At 34.8% G+C, this 15636-nt stretch overlaps 2 protein-coding genes and 3 long non-coding RNA genes across 8 annotated transcripts in view; 3 read left to right on the top strand and 2 right to left on the bottom strand.

Moving 5' to 3' along the window:
• LOC138128453 (uncharacterized) overlaps positions 1-9071 on the top strand; it is a 131200-nt gene extending 122129 nt beyond the window's left edge. The window contains exons 1-4 of one of the 3 annotated variants that reach the window (XR_011158665.1): positions 6268-6880; positions 6941-7316; positions 7371-8526; positions 8576-9071. This is a non-coding gene — a long non-coding RNA (uncharacterized lncRNA). Of the gene's footprint in view, positions 1-5075; positions 6881-6940; positions 7317-7370 lie in introns of those variants that run through there. The other 2 variants (XR_011158664.1, XR_011158666.1) reach the window with 2 other exon arrangements.
• LOC138128428 (uncharacterized) lies at positions 670-5033 on the bottom strand. Its single transcript, XM_069044656.1, has 3 exons — positions 5015-5033; positions 2685-2753; positions 670-2597 (listed from the first exon to the last, which is right to left on the bottom strand). Exons 1-3 carry the CDS (start codon positions 5015-5017, stop codon positions 753-755), a joined length of 1917 nt encoding a protein of 638 aa, XP_068900757.1. The 5' UTR covers positions 5018-5033; the 3' UTR covers positions 670-752.
• Positions 9072-10283: 1212 nt separating the features above from the next.
• pll (serine/threonine-protein kinase pelle) lies at positions 10284-14668 on the top strand. The gene is made up of 3 exons (XM_069044673.1): positions 10284-10525; positions 10582-11207; positions 13964-14668. Exons 1-3 carry the CDS (start codon positions 10406-10408, stop codon positions 14586-14588), a joined length of 1371 nt encoding a protein of 456 aa, XP_068900774.1. The 5' UTR covers positions 10284-10405; the 3' UTR covers positions 14589-14668.
• LOC138128471 (uncharacterized) lies at positions 11214-12399 on the top strand. Its single transcript, XR_011158690.1, has 2 exons — positions 11214-12053; positions 12171-12399. It is a non-coding gene; the product is annotated as an uncharacterized lncRNA (long non-coding RNA).
• On the bottom strand, positions 12337-13785 carry LOC138128464 (uncharacterized). Of its 2 annotated transcripts, none has more exons than XR_011158681.1 (2): positions 13374-13785; positions 12337-13278 (listed from the first exon to the last, which is right to left on the bottom strand). It is a non-coding gene; the product is annotated as an uncharacterized lncRNA (long non-coding RNA). The 2 variants fall into 2 exon arrangements; XR_011158682.1 differs by having other exon boundaries at positions 13388-13785.
• Positions 14669-15636: the final 968 nt, after the last annotated feature.

Here is a 15636-nt window from a genome sequence, read left to right as displayed (position 1 = left end):
ATTGACACCAAAAGCTTTTCAACTCGAGAGACCATGGGTAAGTTTGTGTTGGTCAAATTTGAAAGCAATCGGTCAAAGCGTTTTTGAGTAATCGTGGGAGAACGAAAAGTGGGACAGACAGACATCATTCTAAAAACTTCATAAACGTGTTCAGGGGACCTCAAAACGCAAAGATCTGATGAAATTAGTAATTCGAAATTTTGGACCGATCACAATAACTTACCCACCTTTGGTCGGGTAAGTTAAAAATGGAAAAATCCCAATTAAAGAAATATTTTAAAATTAAGCCTATGATTATATTTCTAATTTTTATAGTTGAGAAAAATTAAAAATCTTTAGAAATTAAAAACCACTTTGGTATCTTCAGTACTACGCTCTAAATTAAGCAATCTAAATTAATAAAAAATAAACAAACCAAAAAAGAAAAAAATATATTTAAAAAAATAATTCTATTTAAACCATAAAAATAAAAATTAATTATCCTAATACGAACAAACCGAAAGATTCCTCTAAATCCATAAAATTCTCTTCACCCACTATCTATGATATTAAAAATAACCTTACCACCAACTAAAGGAACACCAGAAACTCTCAAAGTTGCCTAAAGCTAAATTCACAACACAGACTCATGCAGTTCTATTGTGTTTATAAAAATTGAAACGCTAAAAACACCATTAAAATTATTGTATTCATTTAACAACGGTAATACAATGGCAATACAAATAAAAAAAGACGTCTGTGCCATCAAAAGTCTATTCATGGCTGGTAACAGTTTCTGGAGGTGAATCGCCAATAGTGTAAGTCAGACTAACTTTCCCTTCTTTAGTCATATGCAAACCCATAAGAATTTTCTTTGTGACATTTTTGTAGTTGTCGAAGCTTGATTCATACTGTCGCGTTCTAATTTGAGAAAGAGCGGTCGCTGATGATTGGTCAGCAAATTTTAATTCCACAATCAAGCCAGCTTCCTTCAAAATCATAAGCAAATCAAGATGAGGCGGTCTTCCTTTAGATTTTCTTCGGGAGATGCTTAGTTCACTGCGAACTATATAAAATTTAACATTATATGCCAAAACAAAGAGAATACAATAAAATTCGTCCTCATTTTGGGGCATTATGGCTCCATCAAACAATTTAGAGACAGCCTTTGCATATTCAGTAAATACATTTTTGTCTTCTCTTGTTAGCACTGATTCTAATGCAGCCAAATAACCCTCAATATTTTCATCTAAAAGCTGGTGTTTCTTTGAAAACAATTCTACATCATAACATTTTTCCTGAAACAACGTCCTAATTTCTTGATTTGGAATCCGAATGGTGATTCTTCGATTCTCAGGGCTAGTGCGTAAAACATTCAAGTATCCATTTTCGGTCAACAATTGGAGGAAAAGATGTGCATCTGATATATGTATAGATTTAAGTTCTTGATGAACCAAGTTTAGTAAGGCAATTATGTTTTCTTTCGAAAATTTTTGAATGGCCTTTATTTCGATCTCTTCTCCATCAATAAGATCTTCAATCACTTCACGAATCCAATAATGTCCAAACAGATGTTTTAGGTGAGTGATGCTGTCCGAGTCAACCCAGTAATTGTCAAAGCATGGTTTCTTCATTTCGTGACTTGTGCTCAAATATTTTAAAACTGAATAACAGCTATAAATGGCATAGTCCCCTTTATCATCCACTAATTTATAACCATTGTACCACTTTTTTACTTGGTCATTATTAAAAGCAACAAATTCTTCTTTTTCAAACAGACTCTTCACTTCTATATCTGTAAATCCAAAATAAGGAGAAAATCTGGGGTCACTCAAAAACTGATAATACTGGATGTTGTTCGCGTCGCTAGATAAAACTTGTTCTGCGACGGGGACACAGGCATTTATTAACCCTCTGTTGAGATGTTCGTTGTTTTTGAACGTAGTGGACATGAGGCAACCGATAACATCGGTGGTTTCGTCCAGAACATCATTATTTGAAGTTGATTGCTTGACGATGATGTTCATGATAGGAGAATCGAATTCATCGATTAATACATAAACGAGTTTGTTATGGTACACATGTAAACAGCGAGATAAGAGCTTCAATCCGTCGATCACATCATCTCGACGTAAATTTTCAAAATTATTCCAATACTTCTCAAATAATTCAATAGGGCCCACCACCTTCAATTTCGTATCTGACCAAGAATATTTTCCATCGATCTTTTTCACAAGATACTGATGTTCATTAAATGCACAGTAAATGAGATGCTTTAATGATTGAAGGAGTTCATCTTCAGTTATACCAGAGATATTTTTAAAGTCCACGTATATGACAGGATTCTCTTGGCAGTACTTATCAAAAAAAAACCTTTGCTCTTGCCATATTTTTAATTGATTGTCTTGGAAGAGTTTTTTGTTCCCTGTTAGGAATTCTTTCACCATGTCCATGTTTGTTGATTTCCCAAAGCGGCGAGGCGCCAAAGTTACTATCACTTCATGACTTACTTCAAGAAAGGCTTTAATAAATAGCGTCTTATCCACAAAGGCAGCAACGTGTATGATTTCACTAAATGATTGTGTGGACAAATTACATATTTTCTTTGGTGATGTGCTCTGAAAAGATAAAAACATATATCACATAACTATGCAAGAACAATAATGCTACATAAACAGGTATGAGACTACATTTATTAAACTTGCCTTTCTTTGTACCTCATTTGCACTTCCTCCTTCCATTCTTGCTCGTTTTTCTAGATGATAACTCATCGGCTAGAAACAATAAGAATAATGTAAAACAATCTGGAGACCTAAACATAATACAAAAAATGTACAGTTGGTTGCAGAAAAAACGGAAAATGAAATTTTTTATAGTGTGAACAAAATCTGATGACATTGACAGTTTTCAAAAAATTAATGTAATTTTTTTTTTTTACCAAAATGCCTCATTTATCTGAAACAGACAGAGCTATCATCGCCGGCCATTTAGAAAATGATAGAAAAATTACGGATCTAGATGCAGAATTTGGAGTAGTAAAAAGTACAGTGACAAGAAATTCTAACCTCGCCGACCTGTCGACAGTTTTACATTAACAAAATTTTAAGGAAAAACGTCAACATAGTTTTTGACATTTTCCGTTTTTTTTTTGCAACCAACTGTATTATTTTTTTAATAAGCACAAGGTCAGGGAAGTATGAAATAAAATCAACATTTATTAATGTCATGCCATTTTGGGCTTACATAAGTCCTAATATAAACTGTATAGTGTGGGTATAACAGCATAATACGTAATTTACATCAACACATGAACAAAAAAACGCCAAATAACAACAGACAAAAGCTTAACAATAAAAACACCTTTCCAGCATCCACAACCCCGGTGAAGCTTTTTTTATACAGTGAGCGGCAAAAGTATGGAATAAATTCATTAAAAATTGAACAAAATTTTTTTCAAAAAAATCTTGGGATAGGTCAATTTTAGTTTATAAAAATACAAATTTTAGTACCAAAGAAAATTCCAAGCAGTCATTGTTTTCGAGTTATGACGTCATCGATAGTTTTTTTAAATGTAAACCCCCTATTTTTTTTCTTAATTCTGATAGCCCCTTTAATTGTCTAAATGATAGTATAAAAATTTTGTTACCTTACATAAGGAAATTTTTGAGAAAAAAAATAATAAAGTTGGAAAAAATAAATTTTATAACGAACAAAAACAAGTCAAAAACTGTGTTAGCAAGTACTTAAAATTGCCATCCTCCAGCTTGTTGACAATAAGCAAGTTTATGAAGAAATTCCCCCTGTTTTAGTTTAATCTAGTTTTATCCCCGCACCCAATCAAAATTAAAATTTCTATACGTTGTGTTTCTGTTAAATGAGTCATTTTCGAAAACGTTTTGTAACACAAATAACACATACGAATGAAATTGACAGTAACATTTGACTGTTTGATTTACCTACTTGATTTTTTGACTTGTTTTTGTTCGTTATAAAATTTATTTTTTCCAACTTTATGATTTTTTTTCTCAAAAATTTCCTTATGTAAGGTAACAAAATTTTTATACTGTCATTTAGACAATTAAAGGGGCTATCAGAATCAAGAAAAAAAATTGGGGGTTTCTATTTAAAAAAACTATCGATGACATCATAACTCAAAAACAAATGACTGCTTGGCATTTTGTTTGGTCCTAAAATATGTATTTTTATAAACTAAAATTGACCTGTCCAAAGATTTTTTTGAAAAAAATTTTGTTTAATTTTTAAGGAATTTATTCCATACTTTTGCCGCTCACTGTATACTTGTATACATCAACGGTACTGAACATGGAATAATTAGAGTCCGCAATCTGGCTTATGAATAGATTACCTATCAATAATACAAATTTAAAACAAGCTTTAGGAATTGATAATTCTCTTCATAATTGTTTTCACGTTTTTTTTTTTATTTTTTTTTCAACACAAGGAATTCCTTCCTCAGAGAAAATTGGCATAAAATCATAATTAAATTTAATATCATGACTTATATTACCTTGTGTTTTTACAAATAAAGTAAAAAACATGTTATTCATATCATTTACTCCCTCATTACAATTATGTTTTTTTCTTATATTGTTTTTGCTTTTTTTTAGTAAATCAGGCATAATTTCTCGATTTATTAAATTAGAATAATTATATTTTGTCCATGAAGTGATAAATTAGTCAAAATCGACAAAATGGATTAACTGCGAGTTTTGAAGATTTTTCCGATTGTGATTTCGTTTGTCAACATTTTAAAAATCATTAACTCTTTACCATACTAAACTAAACATAACAGAGTCGCCCAATCTTTGTAACATCAATGGCACATTATATTTAATGATTAATATTTTTTTTTGAATAAATTTAAAAATGACCAATACTAAAGAGAACAAAATTGTAGCAGAATATTATACACAATTTAAAAATAGTTACAAATCTTTTACTCAAGACTTATTTATTTGTATTTAATAAGAGAAAATTCACAATTAAGATCACGTGACGGCAATTTTAATTATACCATTATACTTTGTGCAGTAGCCCCTCTACCACCCACTGTTCCTAAACAAAGTTAATAAAAGAAAAGCACCAAACACAAACTAAACCAGAGAAACAGATCAATTAACAAACGTATTGGAATCATACACATACATCACCATATCACCATTAATATCTGGCAACAATGCAGAGCATTTCTACATCAACGGGGCTGCCCGTGTGAGATGCGCAGTTTGGGCGACGTAAACTACAAGATTACCCGATTTTAATAATTGTAACCAAGGTTTTAAGCTCTCTTTAATTTTAAACTACGACGGTGAGATTGGCCATTACAGTCCTTTTTTTTTTCATAAACAATTGTCAGTGTCAAAATCAGAAAAAAATTTCGTTGTATGGCGTTAACAAGCGTTTATTGAAGAATTTTATGAACAAGGTGTATTGCTCACCTCAAATTGGGGTACGCGGTACGTAATGTAGATCTAATTTCTTAATTTTCCATTTTAAAGCGATACGAACTACTTTTATACCCGATTTTGACACTGACAATTGTTTAGGTATAATAGGTATATTATAATTCAGAATAAGTGGCTCGCGGTAGGCCTTGGAAATTCAAATTTACGTTGGCAGCAAGACCCTTGCTAATAATACCCTAGTTTCGATGCTGTTGGTAACCTTCGCTTTTAATTTGGCCTTGATATTATCATTGGAATCGTTTTGTGTTTATTTTCTTGTTATAAGTATTTGGAATTTCCTTCTTTCATTTATGAAAAATGTATTATTTGTCTGGAGGTTATCTCTGCTGTGGGTGAAAACCATGTCAAAATTATGTAATGCATAACCTCAGAATAAAGTAATGACGGTTTCACATGTTTACTAAATTTTTTGACATAATATAAAGCTCACTTTAGAGACTCAACGCCTACCGCGATGCCACTTATTCTGAATTATACTAGACTTTAATTTTCGACACAACCTTTGAAAATGAACGGGTAATTGTTCACTTTAACTACTTCTGGAATTTCCGCGTTTTTTCTGGCTAGACAGCCTCAGGACGTCTTCCTACATCGTTTCCCATCAGTCAAACCTTGTGCAAATGAAAATTTTCCTTACCCTTTAGTTATACTAAGACTTGGCGCGACCTTGACGCGACCTTGAAATACAACAAGAGATTAAAAAAAGGCATTTGCACAAGATTTCAATGGTGGGACACGATCTAGGAGGATCCTCTGAGGCTGTCTAGCCAGAAAAAACGCGAAAATTCCAGAAGTAGTTAAAGTGAACAATTACCAATGAACGGAAAGCAGACAAATTATATTTTACTTATAACATTTAATAAATATCAAGACATTTACTTACCCGTTAAAAACAATTTGATGTACCAAACAGCAAACACTATTAAAACATTAATAAATAACAACACACGCCACAGGCCGCTTGCTGCACAGAACGGCCCACACAGGGGGTATTCACTCTTTAAAAAATATCGGGAGTAGGGATAATAGTTGAGAGTAATGCCGCTGAAGCGCTGGCAAGTAATAATAAAGAGATGTAACATATTGCTGTCTCGTTACTCTCAATCGTTCAAAAGTTTTGTTGTTTGCGCATGTGTATTGTGATTGTGTAGCCATGGTAGCCAACGAACGGCCAGCGAAATTAACGAAAGCACGTGTCAAAATTAGTGTTATAAGGAAGATAATAATCCGGTTATTAGGTAACCGGTCAATTGTCCAGTTAATAACGTCAAGTAAATTATCGTTATTAACCAGTTGGTTATTTATTTCAAATTTGCCGCCCGCGCCAATAGTTGAAACTGTACTTTCTTGTTCTGACACTTCTGATTCTGACTTGACAGTTGGACAGTTCCAGATGGTGGTTAGGACATAAACAGGTAAATAATTTAATACAAAATACAATCAATTTAGATAATTCCGAGAAATGTTTTTCAAAGCAGGAGCAGGTTAGGAAATTTGTGTAGTTTGCACTGCAGCATCAGCATGCCACGACCTAATGGCCTTATTTGGAAATATTTCACCCCACATAGAAAAGGAAAGTACAAGTCTGGTGTTTGCAAATTTTGCGGCGATGCATACATTACTAATGCAACGCGAATGCGCAATCATATCACAAATAAATGCCAGAAAGTGCCAGATAATGTTAAGAAAATTGTTTCAAAATCAAAATTGCCTTTAGTTCCTGCTGTATCGGAACTGGAACCAACAAGACTGAGAGAACTGAGCCTGAATAAAGCAAAGACTTATGGTGAAGAATATTCTGAAATTGAGCAGGAGGATGATGATAATATGACCCAGTCTGAAATTGATGGGGTAAATTTTATTTTGATTTTATTGTTTTAAATATAGATGATTTTATTATTTTAGTATTCATTAGCATCAACCTCGAAAAGCTCTGATTTGACAACTTTCTTGGATGTTTGTACCCCACAAGAAAAAGCAAAATTAGATGTTCTTTTCGCCAGGGCAATATATTCGACTGCAACTCCATTCCATATTGTAGAAAATCATTATTGGATTGAGTTTTTCCGACATTTAAGACCAGCATACAAATTACCAAGTCGCCATTGCATTTCAAATCCACTACTTAATAAGGAATATGAACTCATGCAGGAGGAAGTCAACATAAAAATGCAAGCAGCTGATGCCTTAACCCTCGTATCTGATGGATGGACAGACAATAACGGAAATTCTATCATAAACGTCTTATTTTGCACACCAAAACCCTTCTTTTTTAAGTCTGTCACATCAAACTGTGAATCACATACTGGTGAATATATTTCAAATATTTTAATTGGTGCTATAGACTCTGTAGGACATAAAAAGGTTTGTGCTGTTGTAACTGATAACGCAGCAAACATGAAAAATGCGTGGAAGATATTACAAGAAAAATATCCATACTTAATAATTTTTGGTTGCTTGGCCCATGGCATAAATTTGCTAATCAAAGATATTCTTGGTATCCATGGTTTTGACATAATACTTAAAGATGTGAAAGATATAATAAAATTTTTCAAAAATAGACAACTACCAAGAGAAATGCCCACAATTTTAAGAAGAACCATACTTGATGTCAATTTTTGGTTTTCAGTAGAAAATATTCAACAATTACTGAAAGTACCTTCAGATGTTATTACAATTTTGGAAGGAGACTCAGCTAATTTGAGTTATGTACATGATACTTTGAATCAAATGGAGAAGGACCTAAGAGAACGAGTTCATTTTCTAGAAGAAAGTTATCAAGATCAAATAATGATTTTTTTGAAAAACAGGCGAGAATTTATTTCTCATCCATCGCAATTGGCAGCACGTTATTTAAATTGTAAGTTGCGGAAAAACCCACTCACTGAAGAAGAAGAAAATGAGGCAATTGATTTTATCATAGACTTGGGGCAAAAACTGAATTTAAATGTTGAAAAGCTCTATGCAGATATCGGGGAATATAACGCTAAAGTGTCGCTTTGGGGGAAAGACTCCCTAATGAAAGCAGCTGATTTAATGGACCCTACAACATGGTGGAAAGGTTTGTGTGGCAGAAGAGGACTATCAAAAATAGCAGTCATTTTGTTAAGCATTCCAGCTACAGCTGCAGCGAGCGAAAGAAATTGGAGCTGTTTTGGGAACATAAAAACTCAAAAAAGAAACCGACTTACAAAAGACACTCTAATGAAATTGGTATTTATAAAATTTAACTTGAATATTTGCAAAGACATGGTTAAGCTACACAGTGCAAAAGATAAGCGCTACAAGAAACAAACAATGGGCACTACTACCACAAATTCAAATACTACTACAACCGATACTGATACTACTGATAGCAACAGCAATGAAGTTTTGCATCATGATGAGACTGATGAAATTCAATCTATCGGTTCCACCGTTTCCACATCTGAAGTAGAAGAAATTTTCTTGCAATTTGATTCAGGGGCTTCAGATAGTGATGAATAACTAATAAGTTACCAAAGATTAAGTTTTCATTTATTTTATGCTTTATTGTTGTGTTTTTTGATGTTACAGTTTACAGTTCAATAGTTTATTTTTTTTTAACAATAAACATTTAATTTTTAATATTTTAATTTTTATAATTAGCCTATTTAGTTCTGAGTTTCTGACTTCTGTATCTTCCTAACTTGTATTGTATAAGGCTAAGGATTAGCCTTAGCTACTCCAGCCTCCAGCACTCCACTAAACTAACCAAATTGGTTATAAAATCTCAATTGATAAATATAACCTCAAAATAATTACGCATAGTATAAGAAACATTATTTATTCTCTGAAGGTAGAGAAGGTAAGGTAGGTGAATTTGGTATTTTTTAAAAGCGCAAGTCAAGAGAAAGACAATAAAACCACTTTTATTCGATTTTGTTATTTACTTGATTTACTGGTTAATTAACATGTTAAAAATCCGGTAAATTAAGTAAATTATCTTGTGTTTTTTCAAATTTCTGTATCTCCTATTATTCTTTTAAAGTTTTCGTAGTAGGTACCTATTTAATGTAGTGTTAACGTTGTGTAGATGTTAGTCGGGTGTGGTGTTTAGTTTATTTATAAGTGGTATTTGGTTAAGTGCATTGTGAAAACTTGCGGAAGAAGAAGTAATGTTAATGTTACTTTTCAAATTTTTCCAAAGACATGCTTTACACCCACTTGATGAAAAAGCTTGTATTTTGCTTTGTATTTTAATAATTTCATTTTTTAATATATTTTTTTAGATGGAATATAATGTTTTATTTCTTTTAATATTGTTTTAAACTTCATTTTGTAAAAAATTTGTAACATGTGTTTTAATTAATCCATGATTTTTGTGATTAACACATGTTGCAGATTTTTTACAAAAAATTAAGAAATTTACGAAAGTGATGAAATCCAACATTTGAATTTCCCGCAATGCGATACAACTAGCGCTTGTGCGGCATTACCCTGAACCTTAAAGTACAAATTGTGGTGGGGACGCTAGAGTCGCCAATCTATAGCTATATATACCGGGTGATCAAGAAGGACTGTTTAAGTTGGCAGTACAATTAAGAAAATTTTTTAATTCGGTTATTTATAACACTGCAACCGGATATGTTTTGTTGGTTTATTTGACAAATATCTGACGTAGGTATAGCATTAACAACGACAAGCCATCAACAACCGAAAGTTACTCCTGTTATACGATTTAAAATACAATTCAGTGTTACCAACTTAAACAGTCCTATTTGATCACCCCGTATATATTTATAATCTATGGTTTATCCTATGTGGGGATTTTTACGCCGTCATGTTCGCCAATGTCAAACAGGTATTACTAACATAACCTCAATTTTTAATTTTTGTTATTGTTCGTGTTTATGTTGATTTAATTTCGTGTTTAGTGTTATTTTCTAGTATTTAAGTGTAATTTAGTGCAGTCCTACAAAATGTACATCTATGATATGCCATATCTCGAGCGAAAGAAGTTGTGTAATATTTTAGACCAGAATAACAGTTATGAGGAACTGGCTGCGGCCCATATGCAGTTTGATATTGCGACAGTTCAGGTGAGTGCGTAATAAAAAATACAAATTCGAGTGTTTTATTTTCGTTTTGTGCCCAGAAACTACGCCGCGAGTTCTACCGTGGCAATTCCCCTTCTGATGAGCTGCTCAACTTGTGGAGCTACCACAACCACACAGTTCTCGAACTCTTCGTCCTCTTGAGCCGAATGAGGCACTACCAAGCCATGATGGTGTTAAAACCCTTGGTAGACAGAAAATATCACCACTTGATCAAAGAGAGTCCTTGTCTTCCAGAACTGATGGCAGACTTGCATCTATCGGCGAGCGAGAAAATCTTGAACGCCCCCCAAGTCGCTGACGTCAGTCGGGAGAACAACGAAAGTGTCTCTCCACAGAACCACTGTCTCAAAGCTAAGTCGCCCCAGCCCAAGACTAACGGAATTTCGTGTATCTCGAGCGTGACAGAATCTGCAGGAGCTATTCCTCAGATTCCTTACGAGGAGTTGATGAAATCGACGAATAATTGGGACAACGGGTCGATCTTGGGGAGAGGAGGGTTCGGGACGGTGTTCAAGGGGACGTGGAAGTGTACCCAAGTGGCGATCAAGAGGATCGAGAAGAAGGAGGGGAGTCCTGAGTCGAGCTACCAGCAGGTGATGCAGTCGACCACCGAGTTACATTGCCTGAATGCCTACAGACATGACAATATTTTGCCCCTGTATGGGTAAGAATGAGCATTTTGGGGGAGTTTTGGGAACAAGTCTAATTTGACGTCAGAAAAATTAAAAATTGCGAACGTAAAATAGTGGAGACCAGAAACCTAACCTCACTCTTTCCTTAGTAATATTTCCGCATTTGATTGTGCGGCTCTAAAGTTCGAACTTTTTAATTGCGTCGTTTATGAAACGAAATTGTTTGAAAATGACAGTGACAGAAAAATGTTTTTAAACAGTGCCAACCGTAGGAATATAAAGCCCTAGCCTTGGCATGACTACACCGACCAATAGAAATCACCACGGTGGTTCGGTGAAAGTCACAAATATTAGTACAGTGTGGTCATTGTTTTTATACAGTTGGTAGTTTTGACCAAAACTTGTAAATAATCACCATATTGGTTTAAAATAAATTAAATTGTTGAGGTAGGAGTAATCTGTGTGATTCGATAATTACAAATAAGGAAGTGCAGGAATTAAAAGTAAATTTACCTGTTGTATAGTAAGTGAGGTTATGTTACATCATATCTTTTTTTTTTGTAAGTAAATAAATCTTCATGTTTCTGTATTGAGGGTGGAAAACCACATTTTGCTGCCAATTTTTATAAGGACTGACGCTAAATTATTCTTGGAAAGTTTGTGTTGTACAGGGTTATTATAAATGTTTGTAGTCAACGAGCCCATGAAAACAAATGAAATTTTTTCTTTTGCCGTTCCATAGTTCAATACGAAAATGATACGAAGTAGATTATTATTCTTGACATTAGGAGGTTATGTTTACCTTCAAAAAATTCTTTGAATTATTAACCACAACAGTGAAGATTCGTTTAAAGAGATTGTTCCAACGTTTTAATACCGTGAGTAACAGTGACTTAAATCCATCAAGACGGGATTTGTTATCAAAGTGAACTTTAAAGTTCATATGGTTCAATCCATCTCATACGGACAATAAAATTTAATTTTCTCTATTTCAGTTTTGTAAACTTATCCACTGGTGTTTAACCACAGGTGTGTAGAACTGAATTGTTGCTGTTAAATTATTCAATGGGTACTGAATCATTTTTGTTTTAAATGTTTCGAGGAAACAATGTCAGGTACCACAAGATTCCAAAACTGTTGATGGAAAATGAGAGAATGAAATCATTGTAAATAGACATTTTATTTATGTGTTATATGGCAACAAATTAAAGCTATTTAACTGTCCAGCAAGGTTTTATTGTTGTTAATGTGCATTAAATGATTTCCAATGTTATAATGTGGAGGAGCAGGATACACAAGATGGGCGACGTCAGACAGGTGCATGTGTTGATCCAATCTGGAATAGTTGTTAATGAAATCAGCAACAAATATGGAAGAGGAGGTATACTTATTAGTTCTAACATCTCCCTGAGTACATCAGGTTATGAACTTACGGCAGGACCACAAGGGCGTAGTAAAGGGGGAGGCCAGGTGGGCCCAGCCCACCCCAGAATCCTTCTGGCCCACTCCAGAATAAAAGTAAAACACATTAAAAACAAGATACATCTGTAATATCTATCTATCATCTGTCTGGTTTAAAGTCTGGCCCACCCCAGCAAAAAATCATTGCTACGCCCTTGCAGGACCATGCCTTGTTGGAAAAGAATGACAAATCCAAAGTTCTGTTATCATTTAGGTTGTTTAAAAACCAGCTGCAATATGCAACACGACATGGATAATCTGCTGGTTTCAGTTCTTGAAACAATGACATTTTATAAGGGTGCAAATTTAATCTTTTCTTCACAATTTTCTGACATGTGCTCAGTGCTACACCTGACTGTGCTGACAGCAATGATGTTCTGGGATTTTGTTCCATTCTCTCTCTCAAAACTTCACCAACTTGAAGCCTTCTCGATGACTTTTCCTTTGAAGCATCTCTAGTTTTGTCTATTCACAATCCATCGAATGTGGGTCATTAAAGATTGTTCCTCTATCTCTAAATTAGGAAACTTTGCGAGATATTGATCCTTACATGATTGCATTCTGTTTTCATCTCGTACACCATTTTAATAAAATGAAATAATAATGAAAGTAGTCTGTTCCACGGTGTACCCCATTGCAATCCTAAAAATCAAAATGTGTTTAGGAGAAACTGATAATTAGAAGAGATTATTTGGAAGAGAACAGTTAACCTGAAAATAAATTTACTTGAAACTTACAGAATTTTACTAACCTAACCTTGATCACTGAGTGTTGTATACTCATCGTCGTCGTCTGTGGTCTTAACACTCTTAACTTTTACTAAAGACTTATTTTGATTCGAAGGAAAAAAATGCGGTAATCAAGTGATTTGACATTAACAGCGACTTTTACCGTTTCAGTTGGTCAGGAGCTCACTCATACCAATATTCCACTAGATACAGTGCACAATCGAAACAAGGCGGCACAAATTCATGGCCTACTTGGACTACAAACATTTATAATAACCCTGTATATAGAGTCGCATATGAAATGTTATTTTTGGATCAGGGAAAGAATCGTTGAAAATTTATTGAAAAAGCCTCTAAATTCTATTAAAAAATCCACATCCCGTCTCATAAAACCAAGCTTCATTAGTAAAAAAGTTTTGTTTAGTGTTGCATCATTATTCGACGCGTTTAAAAACCATCAAAATATGCTGGAATATTTACAATATCCCCATTTGATCCTTTCAGCGATTTTTTTTTTCTTGTGCGCAAGTTCCCCCAATCCAGAAGTAACATTTCATGTAGTCTTGTAGAAAGGTCGGATGTGAAGAGCCGTATTTCAGATACAGCATAGGGGGGCCCCAGCCTTGCCTGGTCTACCAGTATATGTCGGGCGGCTCCCTCGAGCACCGCCTCCACATCCGCAACCCCTCGCTCGTCCTCTCCTGGCCCGCCCGCCTCCAAATAGCCATCGGTACCGCAAGAGGGCTGCAGTTCCTGCACACGATCCGCGACAAGCCCCTCATCCACGGCGACATTAAGTCCGCCAACATCCTCTTGGACCCGAACGACATCCCGAGGATCGGGGACTTCGGACTGGCCAGAGAGGGCCCCCAGGCCGACTACGTCAAAGTGAGCAGGATACACGGCACCCGTCCCTACCTCCCCGACGAGTTCATGAAGTACAAGAAGTTCTCCACCAAAGTGGACACCTACAGCTTCGGGGTGGTCTTGTTCGAGATCGCGACGGCCGCGGCCGCCTACTCGGAGAAGAGGGAGAATAAATTTTTGAGGGATTACGTGGTGGACCACGAGGGGGACGTGGTGGAGTTGAAGGATCCGCGGGCGGAAGGCGGCGACAATTACTTCAAGGGGTTGGTCGAGATTGGGAAGCTGTGCGTGAAGGGGAAGGCCAAGGAGAGGCCCGAGATGGTGACGGTGCTGATACAACTGGAGGCTGTGAGCTAGTGGTGGTGGTTTTGGGACAGATTGTACATACTCATTTTATACAAAAAACAAAAGAGAAATAAATGTATATTTTGTTTGTATACAGAGTGAGTCAAGAACCCTGAATATTCCAGTTTTCCTTTGAGTCTTAATTGCGTGGTAAAAAAATATACCGTTATGTTTCGGTTTTACCGATGCAAAAATTTAATCAGAGGTTCCCAACTTGTTACGCAACACGACTCAGCGATTGAAGAAATTTTACAAAGATGTTGTTCTGTGGCAAGTTTATTTTGACATTCGTAACAAGGTACTGTATAACAGTGTTACCAACTTGCCTAGAAATTTACAAAAAAATAAGAAACTGCTTTTGATTTTATTTATTATACCTTGGCGATTCAGGTCCTTCTTGTTTTTATTTTTTACTCTCTCTTTAGTTTGTCTACAACACGGTATAAGTTTGAATTTTCATACATATTATTGACCAGTGTTACCAACTTACTCTGTAAAATCAAAAAAATCGCTGAAACATATATGAAAAGACGACAATTTATACAGAGTGATCAACAAGAATCCAAATCAGAGCAAGCGTTGCAAATTATCGGTCACGTCGTAGCAAAATCATATGCACATAAGCGGTGAAAACATGGGCGTAGACAATTTATGGTCTCAAACGCTATTTAATAAAAAATGATACCTTATGAATTTTAGACGTTGGAATTATAATTGTGCATTTTATTATTATTATAAGATAAGGGAAACAATTTATAAGATTAACAAGGGCAACATTTTACATTTGTAAGAGTAAGTAAATGATCATCTTTATTGCCAAACGCGACGCCACTGGTACGGAGATGCTTCGTTGAAATGTCACATTTCAAAATCCAAGGTTGTTGTTGTTGACAATTTAAGTGATTTAACCTAGAAAACAAATCTTCGATTTCGGCAAAGTTTACAGATGTTTATTGAAGTTGTAAGCAATAATTATCCCAGAATAAGTTGTAAAATGGGTTTTACCATTAAAGAGAAGGCATTTTTATTAGATTATTTTCGAAAGAGGGTGAAACAAGAA

Source organism: Tenebrio molitor, chromosome 4, assembly GCF_963966145.1.
Source record: "Tenebrio molitor chromosome 4, icTenMoli1.1, whole genome shotgun sequence".
In the NCBI taxonomy this organism is placed as follows: domain Eukaryota; kingdom Metazoa; phylum Arthropoda; class Insecta; order Coleoptera; family Tenebrionidae; genus Tenebrio; species Tenebrio molitor.
Note: the sequence above shows the minus strand (reverse complement) of the source record. Positions and strands in the feature narration are given on the sequence as shown.